General features: G+C 38.7%; 2 protein-coding genes and 1 pseudogene across 4 annotated transcripts in view; 2 read left to right on the top strand and 1 right to left on the bottom strand.

The window, feature by feature from the left end:
• Positions 1-6723: 6723 nt before the first annotated feature.
• LOC105052679 (early nodulin-like protein 9) lies at positions 6724-7563 on the top strand. The gene is given in 3 exon segments (XM_073251349.1): positions 6724-6910; positions 7005-7232; positions 7235-7563. Coding segments are annotated over 3 exon segments (582 nt in total). The 5' UTR covers positions 6724-6738; the 3' UTR covers positions 7417-7563.
• Positions 7564-8113: 550 nt separating this feature from the next.
• Positions 8114-24005, bottom strand: part of LOC105051791 (protein disulfide isomerase-like 5-4) — a 28464-nt gene continuing 12572 nt past the window's right edge. For 2 of the 3 annotated variants that reach the window (XM_010932395.2, XM_073252295.1), the window contains 10 exons: positions 21303-21360; positions 18276-18316; positions 18091-18165; positions 12498-12554; positions 11449-11515; positions 11135-11281; positions 9347-9574; positions 8869-9030; positions 8717-8794; positions 8114-8634 (listed from right to left, as the gene is read on the bottom strand). In XM_010932395.2, coding sequence (XP_010930697.1) covers positions 8557-8634; positions 8717-8794; positions 8869-9030; positions 9347-9574; positions 11135-11281; positions 11449-11515; positions 12498-12554; positions 18091-18165; positions 18276-18316; positions 21303-21360 — 991 coding nt within the window. In that variant the 3' untranslated portion in view covers positions 8114-8556. Of the gene's footprint in view, positions 8635-8716; positions 8795-8868; positions 9125-9346; positions 9575-11134; positions 11282-11448; positions 11516-12497; positions 12555-18090; positions 18166-18275; positions 18317-21302; positions 21361-24005 lie in introns of those variants that run through there. The other variant, XM_019846479.3, reaches the window with a different exon arrangement.
• Positions 18323-19334, top strand: LOC140855728 (photosystem II protein D1-like; annotated as a pseudogene).

The following is a 24005-nucleotide window of genomic DNA, read 5'->3' as shown; positions in this document are numbered from 1 at the left end:
TCCAGTAAGTACTATCCACTCTTCCCCTCCTCCCCCCTTCCCCCCTCCCCCCTCCATGACCCTTTCCACCTCCACCCACTCATATATCACCCCCTCCAGCTCCGTCGCCACCGCAGCCCCCAGCCCCATCTGCCTCTCCAGCGCCACTGCCGACGTCGCCGCCAGCACCTCCCTCGCCAGCTCCAATGTCGTTCTCTCCCACCCATCCACCGCTGTGTCTGCTTCGGCCTCCAACAATGCCTGCACTGTTGCTGCTTGCTTATAGCCCACCGTCATGTACATTGGCATCAGCCCCCCACCGGCCCTCCCCACTCACCCCATGTCCGCTCTGACTGCAATCCAGATGGCCCTCTTGCCCTTCCCCCTACCCTCCACCATACTTTCCATCTTCGCCCACTTGTATACCGCCTCCTCCAGCTCCGCTGCCACCGCCACTAATCCCACTCACCTCTCTAGCACCACCATCGACATCATTGCCAGTTCCAGTGTCGTTCTCCCCCACCCATCCGTTGCTACGTCCACCTAGACCTCCAACAGTACCCACACCATCGCTGCCTGCCCACATCCTGCTGCCATGTGCTATGGCGTCAGCCCCCCACCGGCCCTCTCCGCCCGCCCCACGTCCACTCTGGCCACCATCCAGATGTCCCTCATCATCTAAGCTTCCGTGTGCGGTATTGTTTTTTCTGCACGAATCAACGAGGCATTGGCTCCCCACTTTAGTATTGTGAGGCCTTCTACGTGGCTTCCTCCCCTTTCCCTAAAAGCCCACGTGTCAGACGGAGACTTCTCATCCATTTTAATATATATATATATATTAGATTAAATTTAATGAAGAATAAATAAATAAAATTAAAAAAAAAAAAAAGGAAACGTAAAAGTGAAAAGTTAAAGAGAGCTAAATCACCCCCTGCGGAAGCAAGCAATGAGCATGTAATGAAAATTTAATTTCCTTTGCGGTTTCTTCTATCTTTTCGTAACCATTCTGTGGCTTCTATAGGAGGTCAGGACTGTATACAAGAATTAGATACTGTCCTGTGGTATCAAGAGCATAAAAAACGCTCTGTTCCTTGGCTACAATTAATTTGGGATTATGTAAGCTTCAAATGTCTGGACCTTTATAAACCCAATGGAATTCTATTTCAAAGGCGAACCCTTGGGAGCATCAAAACTTTGAGAAAGAAGGTGTTCGCGATTCGCATTTGAAATGCGCTTTAACAGGCCTATGACCATGATGAACGCCGAATCTAGAAGAGGACTTGAGCTCTGTCACCTCCCAACTCGCCTCGTTGTCCTGCCCCTCATTGTGATCTTATGCTCCTCTTTCTTCGTTTGTGAAGGGAAAAGGACGGAACAAGAAGCTTCCCTCCGTTTCATTGCAAAGAATAATGTACAATCCTTCAATGACTTCAAGCCAAAGGTTCCTGAAGTTGAGGTGAAGCCAACTGGTATCGAGGACTTTGCTTTCGGACTCTTTCCCTCTCCTTCACTAAATCTAACACTAGGTTTAGATGTTGGCATTATGAACCCCAATCCTCTAGGCTTTGAGTACGCTAACGCAACCACTTCGATATATTACCGGGAGGAACTTATCGGGCAGGCACTAATCGCGGCAGGAAAAATCGATGCAAGTTCAACAATGAACATAAGCACAGTGGTACTGTTTCAAGTGGACCACCTGATCACAAACAAGCATTTCTTAAAAGATATCTTTTCAGGTTCCTTGAATTTTACAGCATCATTGGGCATCGAAGGGCGAGTGATCGTCTTTAAGTTCGTCAAGATACATGTGTCAGTTTATGTATCATGTGATTTCACCATTTTCCTTCTGAAAAGAACTAGCGAACATCATTGCAAATCGACTATTAAACTTTGATATTCTTTTTCCTGTTTGAAAGTAAAACAAAAATGAAGTCATGTTTTAATGAAAACGTTCAGCGGTAACTTTCCGGAAATATTTGTTTGATCCTTCTGATGTGAAAAGTATCAGTGGTAACTTCCTCTGAATTTATTGAATCTTTTTTATGGGAACTTAATATTGATGTTTGATATGACTTGGATGGGATGCCCACTGAGATTATGCCTGCCACCCTGGCCAATTAATAGCTGAGTGATATACGGCATGTAGAATCCTTGACATGATCTCAGAACATCAGATAAAAAATGATGAGACCATCTACAGCAGCACAAAAGAAAAGGGCATAATAGCCTCGTCGAAGATTATGCGACTAGTTCGTGACGGACTCTCACCCTCCTCTCTATATAAATAAGGCTAGGAGACTCCAGATATGAGACTTTTCTCTTCTATCTCACCTCATTGCTCATCTCAGATGTCCATTGTTCCTTCCAAAACTCTGTATGACCCTTGATTACTTCTCATCATTGGTTGGAGGTTGGTTCTTGTATCACATAGCTCAACTCCGGCCGTGCCAAGTAGACCGGTCTCTCCTTATCGGATCACGTAACTTCATCGCATTAGATTTTGGGCAGCAGTAGTGTTAATCAGTTGGAATGAACTGTAGATTACACTATCGTTTTTTGCACCTTTTTCTAATCAAGTGGCCTGATTTTTCTAGAATATTGGAGCAACACGCCAAGCGCGTCGCTGTAAAAAACACTCACTCCCTGCAGAGGTAATGGACAAAAATACCTGAATTACAGGTTCAAGTCCTAGATAATTACTTCAGTCCCAACAAGGGAGAATATGGGTCCATTTCTCACCTGATCCTGAGGATTTTGTAAATGGACTCTAATAGGATCTATACCTGATACTTGGGTCAAGGAATCCAAATATCAGAGACCTTGAACAATTGGAAACGAGTCATATTGTGGACCACGTCTTATGATAAGTTTGCAGATGTGACAAGTCTAAAAAATTTGATACATTCGGTCTTACCAGCAGAACATTCAAGTATGATTAGTAGTTGGTGATTTCTCACAGCGCTAGTAACTACTACAATCAGGTGAAATAGAGCACGACTTTGAAACTTGAGACGAAGACAGATTGAGAAAGGTGATCCTTCTTTTTCTTTTTTGCTGAACGGAAAGGAGGGCAGTGCATGCTCACATAGATCATGAAATCGCGTCATGAAAATTAGAAAAAGATCATGGAGGTGGAGAGATGGATGGGCTGTGAGTTGGGGCCAAGTTCTGGTTCTTGACATATATAGGGCCCATATGCTTTACCCCATGGAGAAGAAAAAAAAAAAATAATAATAATAATAACAAAAGTTACGAACTTTAAGGTTGGACTTCGGGTTTGCAAGGAGGCCTACAAATACCTGGGCCCCTTCAGCCTTCCTTTCAGAGTTCAACCTGAGCCCTAATTAACATACATGCGAGGTCCCTATACTGTCAAACCAATCAGCAGCTGCCACTTAAGCACACAAATCTGATGGTTGGATCTGATATGGTCAGCATACATGTGCCCTTGACGTGCCTGATCGCCCGTTACTTGTTCACGGGAGATTGGATTAAATACAGACGGGAAATGGGGTAGCTAGCTCTTTCGAAGTCTTCAGGCCCATCAGCGTCCAACATTCCTTGCGCTCCAACGTTCCAGCCATAAGATGGGTAACCTCCAAAAGAGATGGGAGAAACGCGCAGCACAATACAAACGGATCCTTCAAGGAACGGCCATCTAGGAAACTCCATCCTTCCATTTCCTACTCTCTATTCTGACCACAACTGACCCCACACTTCGTTTTCATCTCCACAAACTTACTCCCAACACCAACATCAATTCCTTCTGCCAGACAAAGCCTTCGAACACCCCTTATTTAAATTGCACCCACCTTGCAAGCATCGTGGTATGCCCTTCCCATCCATCAAACTTCCATCCCCTCTTCATCATTCCTGGGAAAGTCTCCAAGGCTTATCCTCGTAGACTCTTGAAGGATATCCAAGCTTTGAGCCTCGAGGCAGCTGCCGGTTTGCTTTGTAGTGATTCAACAAGACTCGGAGATCATGAGAAGTACTCGAAGGTGCCTCATGATCTGTTGCCTTGTGACGTCTATCATCATTATTCTCCTTATTGTGACTCTTGTGATCTTATACTTCACCATGTTCAAACCAAAGCAACCGCAAATTGTGGCGACGCCGGTGAATCTCCAAAATATAGAATTTCAATTGTCACCCTCTCCGTCACTAAACATATCGTTAGGTTTAGATGTTCTCATCAGGAACCGGAACTATGCAGGCTTTAAGTATGATAACACGACGACTTTCATCTACTACCGAGGGGTGTTGGTTGGGTTGGCACCAATCGAGGCAGGCACCATCGATGCCCGTTCAACAGAGAGTATAAGCACCGTGGTGGATCTTCAGGTCGAGAAGATCATCTCCAACCCCTCTTTCTTGCCAGATGTTATTTCAGGGTCCTTAAATTTGACATCCTCATCGGAGCAGGAGGGGGATGTGGTCCTTCTCAATAAATTCAAGCTACATGCGTCAACTCTTGTCTCGTGTGATATAAGCGTTTTTGTCTTTACGAGAAACAGCAGCTCCATCTGCAATGCAAAAGTTAGAATTTGATTGCTTTGTTTTCTTCATTTTTATTGAAATTAAATTCTTGGTGGCCGTTGTTACTTTTTGACAGGAAAAAACACACTTGGATTTACATTTTATTGATGGCTTTGCGTCCATATTCAGTTGGAATTCTAATTATTATATTATAATTAGATTGGGAGAGGGGGGAAAGGAAAGAAATAAGGAGACGTTTGGTTCGCCTTAAATGGAGGGTAAAAATGAAAAATAAAAAAAAAAAGCCTCTTTTATTTTATTGGAGTTTTCAATGGAGACAAGTTACAAAAAGGTGTCTATATAAAAAAATAATTCTTATATTTTATGAAAAAAAAACTTCACGAGGACAAAAGAATTTTGAAATTCTCATGAAATAAAAATTGAAGATTTTTTTTTCAAAAACATTCTTTTAAACCATCAATAGACCTATAGTTAGAATGAATATGCTCTCCATCACGATGCCTCAAATCCTTCACTAAGATCTAGCCAAAAATATTCTTAACCATTATAATTTTTCATTTACAAGCAATGTAATGTACATAATAGATGAGATTTTTCATTATATTAAGGAAATAATAGATATTTTATATAGTTTTTTTAAGAAAATGGATGCTTAATCAAAATAAGCCACTTTAAAATAAGTTATTTCTCTATGTCAATCAACTATGTTAATACTACTTTTTCAGATATCATATTCTCATAAATTAGCTTTCCAAAAATAATATTTCAAGAAAAAAAAATTTCATAAACCAAAATGAGTCCTAAATGAAGATAAGAAGAAGAAAAAGAAAAAAAGCTAAAAGACAACAAAAGAAAAGAGAAAAGGGAAAATAAAAGAAAAGTAAAGGAACCTAAACGAGAATAAAAATCATATGGGGCGGGCACTAGAGAAAAAATTATGGGACAAGCTTTATAGTTTGATGTGTTTCTCTTAATATAAATCTTAAAGAATAAATTTAAAAATCAAAAATATTTCTACTAATGAAGTTATCAATTCTGTGTTTAAAAAAAATATAGTATTCTTTTTTTTCCTCATTTTCAGCATATACTTTTTATCGATATATAATAGATGACTATATGATACATACTAAATTAATTAATTAATAAATAAATTAATACATACCTCCAAATACATACCAATTGAGGTTTTGGGGGAAATAGACTAGTGCATGCACATGCGTGTGCTCAACTTGGCCGGCTAAGCCATGTACATTAAGCGACAAACGCAAGTACGTCACATCATCCATACATTTTTACCATCAATTATCTTCAAATCCATCTCATCTCCTTGATTATTCGGATAAACTTTATAAATAGGTTTTGGGTCCAGAGCCCTAGGATATGCACAACCTCACATCCACTGTCTCTCTGGTGCTCTCTTTCAAGGGCTCATCAAGGGTAGAAGAAGAGACGGTGGAATGGGAACTTGGCTTCTGCCTTCCTTGGCCATTTTTGCATATAAGCTGCTGACCCGATGTAGGAAAAGATGGATTGATTGTTGCGACAGCAGTACAAATTTTGCTTCGAAAAGAAAGGTGAAGTTCCTTTCCCAGCTTGAGAGCAAAGAAAAATACTAAGTGCGGGATTTTCCTCGTCAAAGCATAAATGCTCATACAACTACATTTGAGGAAGATTTCCGCCCCCCCCCCCCTCCTTTTTTTTTTAAGAGAAAATCGTAAGACCGTCCAATAATTTTAGAAAAGAGTCTATTTTATGCCATCCGGGACTTAACGCTGCATTCGGTACTGCGTTCAAGGTAAGTTTGTGGCATCCATCTTAATCTTCCAGATAAAAATGACAAATATTTGAACCCACTACGTCTAGCCCAGTGAAACTGCATCTTAACCTGTTGCGACATGGAATGGGTGATTGGGTCTTGAGCTGGCCCATCCCAACTCAATATGTACAACAAGTTTTATGACACCACTACCTTGATTTACAAGACACGAGTATTCTGAAGGCTGGAAGCAAAGGATGACTTCCAGGAAGCAATGCAACAGAATAGGTGCAAAAGTACTTGAAAGACAATTCTGAACATACAGAGCCCATATGCTTTACTCCAGGTGCTAAGATATCGCGGGAAAAAAGAAACAAAAAATAATGGTTAGGAACTTAAGGTTAGACTTCGGGTTGCAAGGAGGCCCACAAATACCTCAGACCACTACAACTTCCTTTCCGAGTTCAACCTGAACCTTGGTTCCACTCGGTTTTTCCTTCATGGCAAACTCTCATGGTTTGGTGCTTCTGTGCTTTGTTCTCCTTGCATCAGTGGCTGCTGCAACACAATTCAAGGTGGGAGGCTCCAAAGGGTGGTCTGTGCCTGACCCCAACTCGATGTCGTTCAACCAATGGGCCGAAAAAAATCGGTTTCAAATTGGTGACTCTCTACGTAAGTTAATAAACCAATCACCACTTCCAATTCAAATAGAAGACGGTTAAAATCTACAGCTCATGTTGACACTGGATATTTGTTAATGTTGTAGTTTTTGTCTACCTACCCGACCAGGACTCGGTACTTCTGGTGGATGCGAATGCGTACAATAGTTGTGACACATCATCATTCATTGATCAGTTCGATGATGGTAACACGGTATTTACGTTTACGCGATCAGGTTCCTTCTACTTCATTAGTGGAAACAAAGAAAACTGCCAAAAGAACGAGAAGCTTGTGGTTGTGGTCATGGCAAGCCGTGGCAATGGAACAAGCCTAGCGCCCCTTCCCCGGTTTCTTCTCCATCACCTCCTGCACCTCCTTCAGGTGTGATAGAGCCGGTACCACAATCAGCTCCTGCTGGTGAGTCCACCACTCCACCTCCAAATGGGGCTTCTGTAAAGGTTGTGGGCTTTATGGGCACACTTGGTGCTCTCCTCGTGACATTCTACTATGTTTTTTAAGCGTCTTTTGTTGAGAGCTTATGTTTCTGGAATTTTTTCATTTGGGTTGAGTGAGCAATTGTTTGGTTGATGGTGAAGGTACGTGAAATTTAATTACTTGGCTCGTATGAGAAATTGCATAACTCATAATAAGCTTAGCTTGGTTAATGAGAGATGATTCGATTTATTTTTCAAATTTCAGTAGCTTGATTTCGATGCTGGCCATCCCGGTTTGTAACACAAGCCGCAGGCACCGTTCATTGGTGAAAACACAAACTAAACTAAAAGCCCTTTTGGTAGCTTTTGTTTTCAATTTTTATTCTCAATGTCCAAAAGGTAAATTGGACCAGCCTAAACTAATATATATCGTGAAACAATTTTTTTAAAAAAATTTACCTTAAAACATTAAGAGAAAAGATTTATTACTTTTAAAAAATGAAAATAAAAGTTAGGAACGGCAGAAGTTATTGTTGAAATTCCATCTCCAGGACCAATCCTCATGCCCTATTTCGCTGACCTGCCTAGAAACTCGAACAAAAAAAGCAATAACGGTATCAAACACGCCACTAACGTACAGGTGAAATGTAACAAGCACCTATGTTCAAACATTGTCTTAATTTTGAATGTTCTCTCTAGTGGTGGTATTAACTAACATAATAATGATGATGAAGAATTCCTGTCACAAGGTCCATCAATGGCAGCTGAAAGAAAACAAATGTTCCAATCAAGAATTCGACTTACTCTTTTTATTTCTACAAGGGCGGAGTCTTTCACCAATACAGGGCCTGCGGTTCTCAATACGCCGTCCACCGCATGCTCGCACCTGAGAATGTGCACACACGGCCGGCACATCCTCACACGCTGCAAGCGTGCCCCCACACAAGCCCCCCACACCATACGCCCACCCGCTCACCATAGGAGTATTGCCCCTAATGCAAGTAACGGTTAGAATTTGTCTAATCGGAGGACTCCAGGAATGGTTTTGGGAACCAATATTTTTAATACATGCATTTGTCCGGTTTTAACTACACTGGCCAATGCATGCATCTTGCGACAAAAAGATTCATCTGCCATGAGTAAAAACATAAAAACGGAATTGCTAGCTAGGGGAATGAGCAAAACTTTGGACCCCTTCTACAACCAAACTTTCACCTTGGCCCATCAAAACTGTTTCCCTAATTCAACCTTTCTCATAAGCCGGATTGTATTGTGCAGGATAGAATCCAATATTCCAGCAACCTGAATGCCATAAGATCAAAATTTTCATATACATTCAACAGTAGAAAACCAAATAAATCATCTAAAGAGATCAAGTGCAAACCGTAAAAACACCTCCGATGATAGCACAAACATTTGTAATGAAGTGTGAGAAGGATTTTGGAACTTCAGTTACGAAGACCTAAAATTCAACATAAAAATAAGCTCACAGATTTTGAATTTGATAAATGTGTAATGCAAGTGTCAGAAACAAGCCTGCATGGGAGAGGGCTCAAAATGGAATTTGGCAGCAGGAATATGCAGACTGTGCACCAAACTACTGTGGGCTGTATACTCATACTCCTCTAGCAATTTAAACTCCCGAGAAGATTTTCTTGATGCTGTCTCAGTCTTTACAATTTGAAGGTAATGCTCAATCTGCAAATCCAAAGAGGGTACATTTAGATCTTCCTGCCAAGCTCCTATTTCATAATCAGCGTCGTCCAAACAGATAACTCCTGTTCATTGCCATCTGACAGGTGATTATCATTAGAAACATCAAAACAGTGTAAAAATAGGAAGTCAATATTGCACTTCCTGTCCAATTCCTCACAAATAAGTTATCACTTGGTGTTCATGCTGCTAATGCTAAACCATGCGTTGACTTCTGATATCATGATGGAGCATCAAAAAGTATCAAGTTATCTGATTAATCAGAAAATTTTAAGTACATAGAAATGGTTCCAAGACTTACAGTAGCATTTGCATTAACATCATCAGCATGATTAGTGATGTATGATCGGCCTGTTAATCGATCATGGCTTCCACCAACAAAGGGTGATAGCCTCTTCACTTCAGACAGCATCTGTGGGGAGAGCTGCTTACCAAATGAAAATTGTGAAATGACATGCGAGACATTTATTTGAGATGGATCAAAAGAGTGTGCTCCTGAGTGGGCTGAGATGACAAGGTTACCTGGAACCTGCATAATCAGGAAATAGAAAAGAATTATACACTTCATCAAAACAAGTAAATTCCATGGTTTATTCAACTTCACCGTTGACATATTCAGGCCAACAATAAACACCCTAAATTTGTAATGAAACAGATGGTGATACCCAGATATACATATATCCAACAAGCTTCACCCAAGTAATCTGAGCCATATTTAGTAATCACACTTCATCATACATTACTAACATCTGGTCCTTCCTCCAGATCCTATTTTGGTATTTGTCCTCTTTAAAAATAAGGTAAACCATAGTCCAATTACCTCTTCAGACAGGAGATATTCGAAGGCAAGGTGCTCTAGGATTGAAAATGACAAAGAACAGACAAATTATTTGAGCTTCAAAGAACATTCTATTACTGCTCTGTAAAGCTGAGAAGACCGAAATCAAGATTCCGGGTTGGGGGAATCATATGCTGATATAGAACAATAGGAAGCTGATATAGAACAATAGGAAGGCATGCATAGGTAGTGAGAGTAGTGAAATTCAAAAATTCTAGATACCAATTGGTTAGGCCAACATGCATGTTTGCATACTATTAACTTGTCAATTTGTGGTGTAAAGATTGTTTTCCATAATGCTGATGAACCATCTCTGCCTTGACGTGGTTGATGCATTATCTCTAGAAACAGGTTTATGGATGCTCCTTCATTTAATAAACAGAGATGTCAAAAAGGCGGGAGGGCTAACACAGTGCTGATTGATAATAGGGTTTGAGGGGCTTATGAGAAGGAAGAAGCACAACACTAGAAAAACCAATGCTACCACTTGTGTCAATCTAATGCAAAAAATACATGAAGAGGCAGATGGCTCACAGCATACTAGTCTTTGATCTCATTAAATATAACATGGTAACAAGTCACTATTTTGTTCCATCCACCAGATGTTAACTCTTTCTATCCTTGGTGTGGTCTCTCTGATTCTAATGACATCATTAATAAGAGTTGTTCATATTAGGTACTCCAGCAACCTCATTCTTTATACATTTATTTAACATAATCTAAACCCCTCTAGTTGTCCCTCATTTTTGTTGGTCTGCTTATATCTTTCATGTCCTCATTTGAGCTTGAGAAAGGAAAAATATAATAATGTGTAAAATGTATATGGAAAAATGAATAATTAATTTAACCAGGACGAATTTATATATTTGCTAAAGCATCACATTAGTCTTCCAGATAACAAATTAAATGCCATTCTTACCATTCTGAGTACACTTTTATCACAAAAATCAACAATTGCATGACACTTGATGTCAATGCATCACATCTTTGTGAGTTGAACTGTCAGTTTCATCACAGAGAACAGCACCGCACCTAGATGAGAAAAGGTTTAATGGTTCTAGTCATATATATCAGAACATCTAAGTTAAGAAGACATTGAATCATCTACAAATCAATTCTGGTGCATATGATATAATTTTCATTTCTGAAATTATCTCCCAAACAGCCTATAGTATTGTTTTTCTAAGACATCTATAGAAGATTCTACAAACTCAAAATGGTGAATTAATTCAAGGCAGAAGCTTATTTTACCTTTTTGACACGCACAAAACCTTCTATTCTACACCCACTAGTCAACGGTGCAGGTCGTTTTGATGTATCAATGGTTTGACCAGATTTGTCATCCAATGCCTGTTTATGGAACTCTCTTGGAACAGGTGCAACCAGAATTTCCATTGCCTAAAATTAAGAACAGGAGCAACCAGTTATCAGGGCTAGCAAATAAAAAGACAATATATATGCCTAATTCTTATGATAGACTAGTACATTATGAGGCATTGATTTGCAATGACAGTGCGGATGATTAATTACTGCACGTCAAATTTAAATTGAAACAATAAGCATACCACAACTAAACTTTCTGTGTCCCGTTCTCCATAATAAGATTCATGGTCATGGTGTCCATGATTTTCCCTGTGGCAGATGATACGGTAATTGCAATTATTTAACTAAACAGAAAATGAGATAATAACAACATGACCCTTAACATTCTAAAAGACTACTTACTAACCCAGGAAAATGGAAGACAGCAGAAGTTAATTGACAGCATCGACAAAAGCTAATTCAGCCTTGTAGAAAATGCAGTACTAGAAACTTTACAAGCATGAGTGACAACACTTTAAGAGTAACAAAGACAATTTTAAACATATCAACAGGATAAAAAGATAAAACAAAATTGCAGGCGGATTTTACTTATGCACAAAGCTCACAGGACTAGGTTGCCCATAACATTAAGTATTTACTCAATGCTTGCTTGTTTCGCCCTTCATATAACAGGATTTTTTTAATAATTATATCGCACAAAAAGAAGGCTCACATAGAGGAATTTTAGCACAATTTTTTTTTCAAACTGTAGGAGTTCTAGAAGCAGAGGTGATGCATATTAAGAAAGAAAAATATCTCAGGCTAAATATTCCCCCGTTTACGGGATCAAAATAGATGGTCGTGCTCAAGGAGGGTACGAAAGAAACATTTAGGATTTGGGCATGCTTAAGATAATTCAATGTGTAACTAAAACTAAATAATATACTCTCCCTGATACTTGTTACATTGAACCTTTATTTTTGGAAGACCTATTATGCGAATTAACCTTTTAAGAAACAGTGATATAAATTAATAAGCAATATGAAGAGGGCTCGAAAGAGTAGCAATGTAGCTCAAAATTTTAAATAACAGAATGGCAACAGGATAAAACTGGAATCTAGATAATTACTGGACTAATAATAAGTGACACTAAAGACTTCTCAGAAGAGTTGCTTGGAAAGGCATGATGAGTCTCACATAGATATGAACTGCAATTTCTATTTAAAAAAGAAAACATGAATAATAAAACTGCATGTTATGAGATTAATAATGATCCAAAGAAATGGCAAGTTTTGCTTAGTTTCCTGCTTACTTAACATCACTCCCTCTGCGGAAAATGCGAATGGATGGGTAGCCCTGGATATGATGCCTGCACAGATTTCAAATAACCAAATAATGCTCAATCTTCAACAAGAAGAATGATACAACCACCAAACTTATAAAGCAACTCGGAAGGAAACTTCTACAATGACATGCTATTGCATCATCATTTTAATGTTTGTGTATTGCGAAGTCCAACTTTTATTCATAGAACATATGGAGCATTTTCATAAATATTTAAAAAAAAAAAATCTCTTGACTCAGGAGATTAAATAAATGTTCTAGAGTTCTACAATGGAATAAAATGTATCAGACTTTTGAAAAGAAACTTCTTATGTAAAACTTATCTTACAATTTTGTAGTTTCTTTTTGAACTGTTGCGATATATTCGCTCTTGCTGTTTTTGCTCATTCTTTTATTCTCTGCTCTTTTCTCCGCTTCTTTCTTCTAAAAACTTTCCTTTTCTTTTCCTTTTCGCATTCCAAATTAAATTCTTTTTTTTAGAAAAAGAAAAAGCTAATTAAACGACAACAAATATATTAAATTTATAACAAATATTTGCACTGGTATTCAATCAGATCGTAATAACTTCTTCAAAATGGGGTGGGTGGGTTTTCTTCGTTTGCTTTTTTTGTGGTGAGGAAGGTGGGGTTGCACAAAATTAGATTCTCAAAATTGATATCTCTGTCCTGAATGTTCTAGCTTAGACTGAACAGCCTGATAATTCTTACTTCAACATATGATTAAATTTGCAAGCATACTTTTTTTTTCGAGCACACTTTATATCTATTGTCAGTCTTTTATTGAAATAAAGCACTAGGTTTCCTATCTAACCAGTGATAAAAGGTGTTATTACATACAACGGTCAGTATGATTTTATGTCATACAGTGAATACCCCTTCACAAGGTTAGTGACATAGGTCTGTGCGTGTATCGGCCCCTATCAATGACATTCAGCTTTTGTTAGACTATATTTCTGCATATCACCATGATGCACGACAAGTCAGAATGGTATAGTACCCCATTAGGCAACAAACATTGATAAACTTATGTATCCACTAAACACAATGCATATCAAACATAAAATAATTCTGAAATTATTAATTATGAGGTAATAAGAATGACAAAACCAGTAAATCATGCAAAAATTAGTTCCTCGTTGTTGTTAAGAATTTGGCTACCATATATCATGCTAGTTTGTGGATTAGATTGCAATCACCAGTAGTAGCATGTTAAAATGTATATTTCGTACTAGAAAAGCTATAAGAAGTAATTCAATTATCTAAATGCCAAAGTCCAATTTCCATAGCATTTTATGCTGTATATTTCGCTATGCCATAAATGATTTTGTGCTGTGCATGCAAAGCATCAGAAATTCAGAATTGTATCATCATGCTATAATGTGGAAAATGTAAAAAATGTAAATTGCCAGCTCCTTAGAGGCATGAGCACAATACATGATACTCTAACCTCTGGAAGTGCTTAGGTGGTGCATCTAGCAACATATCAGCTCTATATTTAAATGAAAAATAGTTTCTAATCCTTTAGTAATAACAAAACCCTTCTTCCATGGGGTAATGGCAAGCAACAGAATATGGGGCCTGCATCAAAATATTTGCATGCAGTATCCTTTAAATGCATCCCAAACTGATTGTATATTCCATTTCTTCTCTAATACTACAGAAGGCATGACAGCATACAGAAAGACAAGCACAATCATCAGTGATTGTAAATGAAACATCTGTGTTGAAACTTGTATATGAGGTAATGTCATTCTGAACCTAACTTTGCAGACATCTTAGCTAGACTCAAACTTATAACACTGAAATTCGTCAGCAACACAAAAACCTACAGATCTAAACAAGATTTTCCCAAATAGGCCACTGTATCAAGCATAGAAGTGACATGGATGTGGCATAACGAGCGCTTCAATAAAAGGTTGATCACCATTCACTAGTTTCATTGCTGTGTGATTCTTTTGGATCTTTCCTTGTCAAGTCCTAGAAAGAATGCCACATCCAGCGGTACAATATTTATTTTCTCACCAGATTTACAAACCTCTTTTTGTTGTGGGAGGAGGGCAGTAAGTTGCCTCAACAATATTATATCTATTCATCAGTACTCTCCAATCTATGGAAATTGTAATAGCAACATTAACATTTTTTTTTCTATTAACCATGGTAATCTTGGGGGAGAAGACCTCTACTTAGGCATCAAGCAGATCTGGTTTCTCAAGCAGAGTCAATGTTTCCCACAAAGCAAACCTGTTAAAAGGATTCCTGCTCATATGCCATTTAATTATCTTCTGTACTTCATTTGCTAAATCTGAATTCCATTCCATTTTTTGCGAATAAAAAAAGTACATTGACAAAACCTTTTAGCCAGAGCTGGAGGCAGCTCTAGAACATGCAGAAAAACTAGTTAATAAGCATACGAGTGGATGCAATCACTTGCCTGCATGACTATAGGAGCAGCTTCATGATTGCCATTGGCAAAGCAAGGTTTGAGGTATTGTATGCGGGCAGGATGCCAGTCCAGCACCTGCATCAAATGTACCATATTATGCGATGTTATGCCAGTGCTTGGCATGCAAAGGCACCACAGCATGCCAAGCACTGGCATGCATCAGCTTTCATGCCAGCACTGGATTCCGGTAAAGCATTGCAATCTGGCATGTTATGCATTGTCGCATATCAACCATGCTAACTAGCATTTTCATCCACAGGGCAAAGCACCATATCAAATCCTTATTTTTGGTTATCTCATTCCTCCTATTTTTATCTCCTTTATCTCTCTTCCAAAGCATGTTCATGACATGGTGATCACTAATAAGTGAACCAAGCTTTGTTATGCCGGTACCGGTGGCCGTTCTGGCTAGCCGGCGGCACGGTATGTGGTACAGCCCCGTACCGTATCATACCGGACCGACACGAACCGACGAATGCAAATCGAACCGGGAGGAGAAAAAGAGAGAGAAATAGAGAGAGCGGGGGAAGAAAGAAAAGGAAGGAGGAAAACTCGTCGGACACGTCGCCGGATAGCCTCCGGCCGGCCATCGGACGGCGCACTCTGCATGTGCAGTGCCGCAAGCATGAAACAAGGGGGATGAATAGGGGCTGTCACCCCTATTCTGCGGCCGTGGCTCCGCCTACGCGGTTTCCACCGCCCGGTGGCCACGATGGTTATCCGGCAAACGCCGGCGGCCCCTCCGCCGGCTATCCCCTCCCGGTGAGTTCTCTCTCTTTCTCGCTCTTGTAAAAGTCCTATCAGATGATAACCAGGCCGTGGAAGCCCTTCAGCAGGCCACTGCCGGCCTTCGGCGGCTAGGGTTTTTCCTCCCTCTCACTTTTCCTCTCCTTCCCTCTCCCTCCTCCGGTATACCGGTTTCACCGGCCGAACCATCCTGATTCCCCACCGGTCTGGCTCGGTACGAGATGTACCGATTGGTTCGGGCCGGTATGAAATTTTTTGAGTAGAACGCAATGTGCAATTTAAAATTTCTTGAGACATATTTCATATCTTAAGTTTTCAGCAGTCCATGCTCCATACTACCTGCCACAACAATTTTTGGACTGGAAGCACAGCATTACCTTTTCCTGTGCCCGCATCAAGAATTCCATATCCAAATCCAGGCTAAAAATACCAAGCTATTTGTCAGAAGGGGGAAGTTTCATATCCACTGAAATAGGATGTCAGATTATTCATGCAGACATTAGCATAGCCACGAGATAGGTGTTCAGGAACAATCTGGATAGGGGGGAAAGATTTGGAATACAAAGAATTTTCCAAGAACTCAGGAAGAAGTTCAATAACTAAAAAAAAAAAAGGCAAAGAATAGCCACCAGCACATGCACATGGGAGACATTTCATATTCAAACTTAAAGGCTAGTATCACTAATTTATTTCTCAAAAAAAAAAAAGAAAAATGAAAGAAAAAGAACAAATGAACCAGAGGCAAGAACAATAACCAACTGCCTGGAGGACTACAATACCATTGCCAGAGCAGAATTATCAAAACTTGTAATGCATGAAGTGTTTCTAAAATTAGTCATCAAAAATTTCACAATGAAACATGAAAGTCATCAGCAATTAAATGGATGCAGATCATGCATTACATGAGTAAAAATTTAAGTAACCACTCAGCCAAGAATTCATGACAATATGAATAATTCGAAACTTTTCCAATGTTTCAATGATAAGCACTATGTGGAAAAGATAAGGTCTGAGCAAGCAAAGTTCCAAATGTAAGAATGAACATGAAAAAGTAAATGGTACATTTCACATTGTGGGCTTTAAATGTCAATTAGCACCTCTGTCTTGTCAGCTACACCGATCAGTCAAGAACCATGGCATGCATTCTCATTTTAACATATCAGGCATTCCAAAATGTATTCCAAAATGTTGGACAGGATACAGCAAAATAACCAATTCAGCACATTAAGATTTAAGACCCTATCAAATAAAATGAAAATACTGCGTTGAATGATTTGATTAAATTATATACTTAGGTGATATAGGAATGCTGAAATATGTTCGTATTCCGAAATATGTGGACCACATAAGAAGAGACATCTAACAGGCACATGCAGTCTTGGTATCACTATCCAGACATCCAAGAGCGTGAACACAGTTACATCAAGCATGTTGAAATTTCCAGGAATATTTCTTGACCTTTCATCCGAACATATGCACCCTTACAATTTAGAAAGGGGTCATCATGCTCCTCGATCATGTCTTCCTACATAATCAGAGTTGTGATTGCGCTCTTCTTTAGGAAGTAAAGGCCTATCACTATCTTATTAAAACTTTTTATGCAACACAAAACAAAATTTTGATGCACTGCAACATGCTCAGGCAAGGTACACGGTTGATGTCCACTACAAGCAGCAGGTTTATCTAGACTTTAATTCAGACAAGAATACATGGTTTAATTTCATAGCTAATCCAGGAGATCATGATACACATTCAGACTATCTCCAATTAAAACCTTTCTTTGGGAAGAATCACATTTTGATCTTCAACATCAATCTAACAAAGGTTAAACATAAAGCAGGCTTCAAGTTTCATGTTTAATTTCACCGCTCTTGTTACTTATAATGAGTACAATAAAGCATTCGAGGTGACCTAATTGTCCTTTTATGGATTCAGAAGTTTTGATCAATTCGATCAGGCGCTTGCCATCTATTTTCATTGTTCAACTGTTTGACAAAATGAAAAAACCAAAAGCTCTGCCCTCCCCAATTCAAACAAAAAGAATGCATTGCCAACAAGTTTCATGGATGCCATACTGGGTAGATTTGGTGCAGGTAATAGCAGAAGTAGCTTCTCCCAGTTCCAGAGTTGTTAAGCACTCAAACCCCTGTCATACTTAAAGCACCCTAACCAGCAGATCTTCTCATGCAAGACAACTGAGAAAGAAGTTGACCTCTCAATTTATAATAAGATAAATATTACAAGATATACATAAGGAATGGAGGAGAAAGAATTTCATGTCATCTCAAACTGATATAAGAAAGAAGTGCATGATATCAACTTAACATTCAATTTACATGGAATTAATGCCACAACACGTAAATGGAAAATACCTCCTGCACAGTCCACCTTCTTCAGTACAATCAACCTTTCCCAAGAGAATACGTCCGTCCATTTCAGGATCATATCTGGAGATATTCATAAACAAAAGTTATAAAAAAAAAAAGTCTTCCCCGAGAAGCGATAAACAACATTCAATTTAAACAAGAAAGGAATAAAAGAGGATATTAAACAATACCTTTCTCTCATTATTTTTGCAGTCCTCTCCCATGATGGTTTCTGGAGCAAATTGTCAAATTTCAAAAACCCAAAATTGAATGTGAATATGGCTCAAAATATTTATTTGCCAACAACATTTCTCTGACGATTATCTTATAATAAATATTGGTATTTCGGATATTTTATAAGATAAATATGAGCAATTAATCAAGAGTCTAGTTTTATAAAAAATTTAAGTATGAATAACAATACAGCCTCTAGGAGTCTGGGCATGCATCTTTGGATTGTTGTTGCATATTCAACTCCTGTTGCAGCTGCTACTGCTATTTTCTTGACCTACCCTATTGGTCAAGGAAGTTTCTCTGATATGCCTTGAACAACTGTATTTTAAATGGATTACAACATCCTCGTGCATCCATCTCACATGTTGGGTGGAGCCGGTGAATATAGCAACTTCTTATTCAGTGCTATCAATGGTTCCTTGGCAACCTATACTTTGATCAAGGAAACCACTAAAAATGAGTCTACTAATGAAGGTTACAGATTCAGTCAAGTAGACGAAACTCATAATATTGTAGGTGCCCATGGTTTATTTGGCAGATTTATCTCACGATATGCTAGTTTCAACAATTCTTGTTCCTTAACATTTATTTTTGGCTGCTTGGCTTGCAGTCGGTATCTAGTTACCTGCTTTACGTATCAGTACTATGACTTTTAACCTAAATGGTTTCAATTCCAACCAAACTAATGTAGACAATCAGGGTTATGTTATTACCATCTAGACTGATATCATCAATCATGGTAAGTTTGATATGGAAGTAATGTATGAATGTAATGCTCACAACTTCCCTCTAGACATAGCATCGAAGTTCCATCTATAAATGGATAAGAATTTTGTCTGTGTACATTGAAGACAAAGACATCCACTCCTATTCATTTGTGCTCTAGGAAACAGAATGAACAAGCTGCATCAACATCCATGCATATGGAAAGATAAGAGACAGTCAGGCAACTTCAAAAAATGCATATTATGAATACTGTCGGCTTCTGGCTTTTTATGGGGATGAACATCTGCCATTACTTCATTAACCACTACTAGAGGGCTTTAACTCAACTGGATGGTGCTTGTTCCCTAATTGGAGCCAAGAGGATGGCTATGTAAAAAGGTACATCAAAAAGACCAGGCCCCAACTTGTAACTGTAAATTTACTTCAGCCTTTCTACAACCAAAATCTTCCCATCTCCACACAAGATAATGGTACAGATGGAAGTGTTCCATGATTATAACAGAAATACCGAGCAAGAATCTTCTAGCTATGGCAAGACACCAGCTTTGAAAGCCTGCTCCCTGCTCAAGATCCCCTCCCACTTCAGGCAACTAAGAAGTAAGAGAGATGAAGTAAATGCAGTACCTTGTCTAACAGTGTGACACCTAGTTTTTGTCACATATGCAGGCCATGAAGTGCTACTAATCAATGGCAGGCAGGCAGCATAACTAGGAACCAGATGCAAATGATTAACATGCAGGCCTCTTTCCATGCAATTGCATGGACAGCCTAGCCACAGGATCAGAAGAGATATTTTATTTTGAAGAGATGTTCTTGGTGTTCTATCTCCTCAAATGACTTGCAAATCTGGCAAGTTGCTAGAATTGTGAAGCTGATAACATAACTCTAGTGCCGAATGTCTTAAACCACACTGACCATTGTGTTGCTACCATCACCATTGTTGCTCGATGAAGGATTGGAGATCAGTATAATGGCTCATACATGACATTCAGAATATGCTAGCATCAATTTATCTGCCTTCTACTAATTTATAATAAATAGTAAGATTTCACTACTAACAAACTTGCAATTGAAAAATAAAATATATCCACGTTTTGATTGAAAGAAAATAAAGATCTCTTCATATAGAGACAATCAAGTTGTAATATTATTTTAAAAAAATGGCAGTTTTCGAACCATGTGACCAAGGATCAGAGAGATTAGTTACCTAATGTGTTGCCATATAAGAGACCTGCAGCCTCTATGCATGAATCATCATGAGATATACTATAGATTGTGGGGTAGGGAAGAGGAAATGACAAAGAATACGGGAACGAGCAGCGAAGGAAAAGCATTAAAGGGTCGTACACAGGGAAGTTTCGCTGCTCATCAGGCACTTAAGGGAGCAAAAATGAGAGACAGAACACACATGATCAAAGTGTTAAGCATATATATATTTTTTTAAGTTAGCAATTTGAGTTGTAAATAAAGTTAAGGTGAACATAGTCGATTATTGACAAAAGTAGGATGCACACAGGCCAATTTTGACATTGTTCAGGTTGGGCCATCAGGCCAATGAAAGAAAATCTGGGATAAAGTTGGACGAGACATGGAGATTTTAAATGTCCATCCTTTTGCCCTCCAACCAACAGAACATACAAGTGATTCGAAAACCAGTGAAGCATGACTTAAAGTGACCAAGATATACTAAAATATACATTACATTAATTTTAGGAAAATGATGACTTTTTACAATTTTTAGTGCAGAACAAGACATAGAACGCTTACAAAATAATATATAACCAGTACTGCATAAGGTCCCAGTCATTCATGCATATAAGTCTCTTAAAAACTTGCTTTCACCGTCACACATGGTCTCACAAGTTTGGCTGAATCAATTGTTTTTAACAATTAAACCCCAGAAATGATAGCATAGCCAGCTTGCCATTATGGAAAACATTGATCAAGTCAGCTGCATCAGAAGTGAACATGGTTCTAGTAGTCAGGCTTGGGACTTCTATATATCCTATAGGCCAGGCTTGGCCACATCTACCATCTTATGCACAATTTGGTTTTAAATCTTGGGATGGTCCTGGACAAGCTCTATTCCAGCCAAAACTAAAGAATTGTCAGGTCAGTGAAGAATTTGATCCATGTTAAGAGATGAAGTTGCTCTCACAGTGCTGCCATGTGCACTCCCAATGGTACCATAGCATAAAGGTATATCCTGAAATTTAAACTTAGTATATGTACCGCAACAATAAAAATACAAACATTACCAAGCGATTGCTCCAGTAGCACCAAGGTGCATAAAAATTGACCACCAAAATGGGATATCTGAAAAACAAACGCTTAAAGTCAAATACAAAAAGATTGCTCATGAAATGCTGTAATTAATTATAAAAAGTCTATGCTCCTACAATATTTATTAGATAAAATGTGGCACTGCACAAGAATTTTGGTATCATAGGCCCACAAAGTATCAAAATAGAACACAGACGAACAAGTATTTAGATTGTGCATTACTTCAACTCAACAATATATTCCTCAGAGAGCACAAGCCTCAAGATGCATGAAATGCATTCACCTAATAACAAGGGTATCAACCTTGTGTATGTGTGTGTGTGTGTCATTGATTGATAGATAGCATGTGTGTGCACGTGCACATACTAGGGCATCATCCTTGTGTGTGTGGGGATGTCTTAGATAGATAGATGGATGGATAAATGCAATGGGAAAAATAAGTTTAACTAGTATCTATGCAAGTTATGTATTGATAGATGTATGTAGAAGGAAAAGGAAGTTCAACTAGAACCATGCTATTGCAATTCAAGCTCAAATCTTAGTAGTGCAAAAACAACATTTTGCTAATTAACTGAACATCTCACATGACCAATCAAAATTGGCAATATCTAAAATGCCTCAAAACAAAAGGGTAAAACTGTTCAAGGTTACTTACCTATGAATTTAATGGACCCAACATGGACAAGGAAACAAGGCTAGTGTGTCCAAACATCCATTGCACCATACAAATTAACAAACCATATCACATACACATCTTTTAAAAAAACCACATAAACCAAAATTCAGTAGGCTTGGATGCTTATAAGCCATAAATCAAATCAAATTATTGTATCTCATCTCAAAATGACCTCCTGATGCCTGAGTTAGAAGTACCCAAAATATTCGGTTTTCACATTTAAGCATGAGGAATTTGTCATTATCTTTGATGATATCAATTTTCTAATTGAATGGCTCATCAATGATTTAATCAAATTATATCAATTTCTCTGTGTATATAGATATAGATAGAATGCGTTGTCATATGCTCATGCTTGTTTTGAATGTATGCTGATGTTTATTTTGAAGCAAGTTGTCAAACATCAAGGCATGGAGGCATACCGTCAAGAAGTTAGTAGGATAAGTGTCATACTGCCTACAATACCAGCACATTGTACAAGCCAACACAGTTTGAACCGGCCAATATGCACCTGGTATGGCTCATTTTGGCCTCCAAAATTTTCCTTTTGTTTTTTTTTTTCTTTTTTTCAATTTTGAAGGTCTAAATAACCAGTTTGCGCACAAATATGGTAAGTATAGTCATTTAAATTTACTAAAGATCCTAGTAGCAGTGTGCGCTAAAGCTTTTCTATCAGTATTTAACTTTCTTTTATTAGGTAATTATAATCTTAGATAACCCATTATATGGAACACATTGAACAACTATCTTCATGCATTAACAAGAGAATAATAATTAGTTCGTATTAAATCAGTGAACTAATGTATAACACTGAAAACTGTCAAGACAGAAGATGATAGTGCTAGCATTAGTTTGACAAATGAACAAAGAATACATTGAACATATTATTGGACAAACAAGACCATGTTTTGTTAACATATTCCAGACTCTAATGAACCAAGCTCCAAAGGAACAAATCTCATAGCAAGAACCTCCCCACTGCCTCTCAGTGCAATTGCCACCTTCAAATTGTGGGAAACAGGGGGGGAAATCTTTAAAGGAAGTCTTGCTTGATATTAAATGGCACCAAGCATTCCAAGCTTTACATAACACAATCCATGCCATTTGGACCTGTTTGGCCAAAACCAAGGCATACCAAGCCCCTGTGCATCAGCATCCAGCTAGCAAGGGGTTGGCCTGGTCAGAATTTTAAACCAAGATTTTAAATCCCATGAGATGGGGTTGTTCCAATTTTCCTATAGAATGAGATGTCTTGTTGATAGATATGCTAAATTTACATTAGAAGTATCAATATATGCGTTAATTAATCCATTTTATTGTGAATTTGATACTTCTTTTGTTAATTTTCCAGTATCATCGGTTGGAAAGCCCGAATCCATTATTTGTGAAAGATCCGACTCAAAGACTGAATTCGAGTCCGAGTATCAGAACAAGCCAAGAGTAAATATGGGAGAGGACTCGTGTGAACACAATACAATATACAGCACATACGACAGACACGGGCATGATGCGAGCACGGAAGGGCGCTGCACACGTGGAAGACCCAAATGAAAGAAAGAAAAAGGATACATATGGCATTAGCACAAATGAAAAAGGTTTTGGTGGGCTTCGACATAAGCATTAAAAAGGAGGGGCCATGATACATTTAAAGCAATAGAAGAGAAAAGGTGGCTCGGGCTTCTTCACGCATGGAGGGAGCTGTATGCGGGAGTGAGGTGGCACGGCAAGGCTCTATGCGGGCGCTGGAAGCGATTCATGCAGAAATCTGGGCTTTTCAGCTTACAGAGCTGAGTGGTTTAGCGCGGTCCACAAGATGAAAAAAAAGAGAGCGGCTTCGTGCGAGAGCTGGTCTGTGAGCTGGGCGTGTGCGGGTGTGTACACGAGCGGTTGGGAAGCAAGGCAGCCTGATCATGCGGAAAACCAAAAAAAAAAAAGCACGAGCAGGTGATCAAGCGACAGCGCACGAGATTAGAAGAAAATTTTTTTAAAGAAAAACCCTAAC

Source organism: Elaeis guineensis, chromosome 2 (genome assembly GCF_000442705.2).
Source record: "Elaeis guineensis isolate ETL-2024a chromosome 2, EG11, whole genome shotgun sequence".
NCBI classification, from domain to species: Eukaryota; Viridiplantae; Streptophyta; class Magnoliopsida; order Arecales; family Arecaceae; genus Elaeis; species Elaeis guineensis.
Note: the sequence above shows the minus strand (reverse complement) of the source record. Positions and strands in the feature narration are given on the sequence as shown.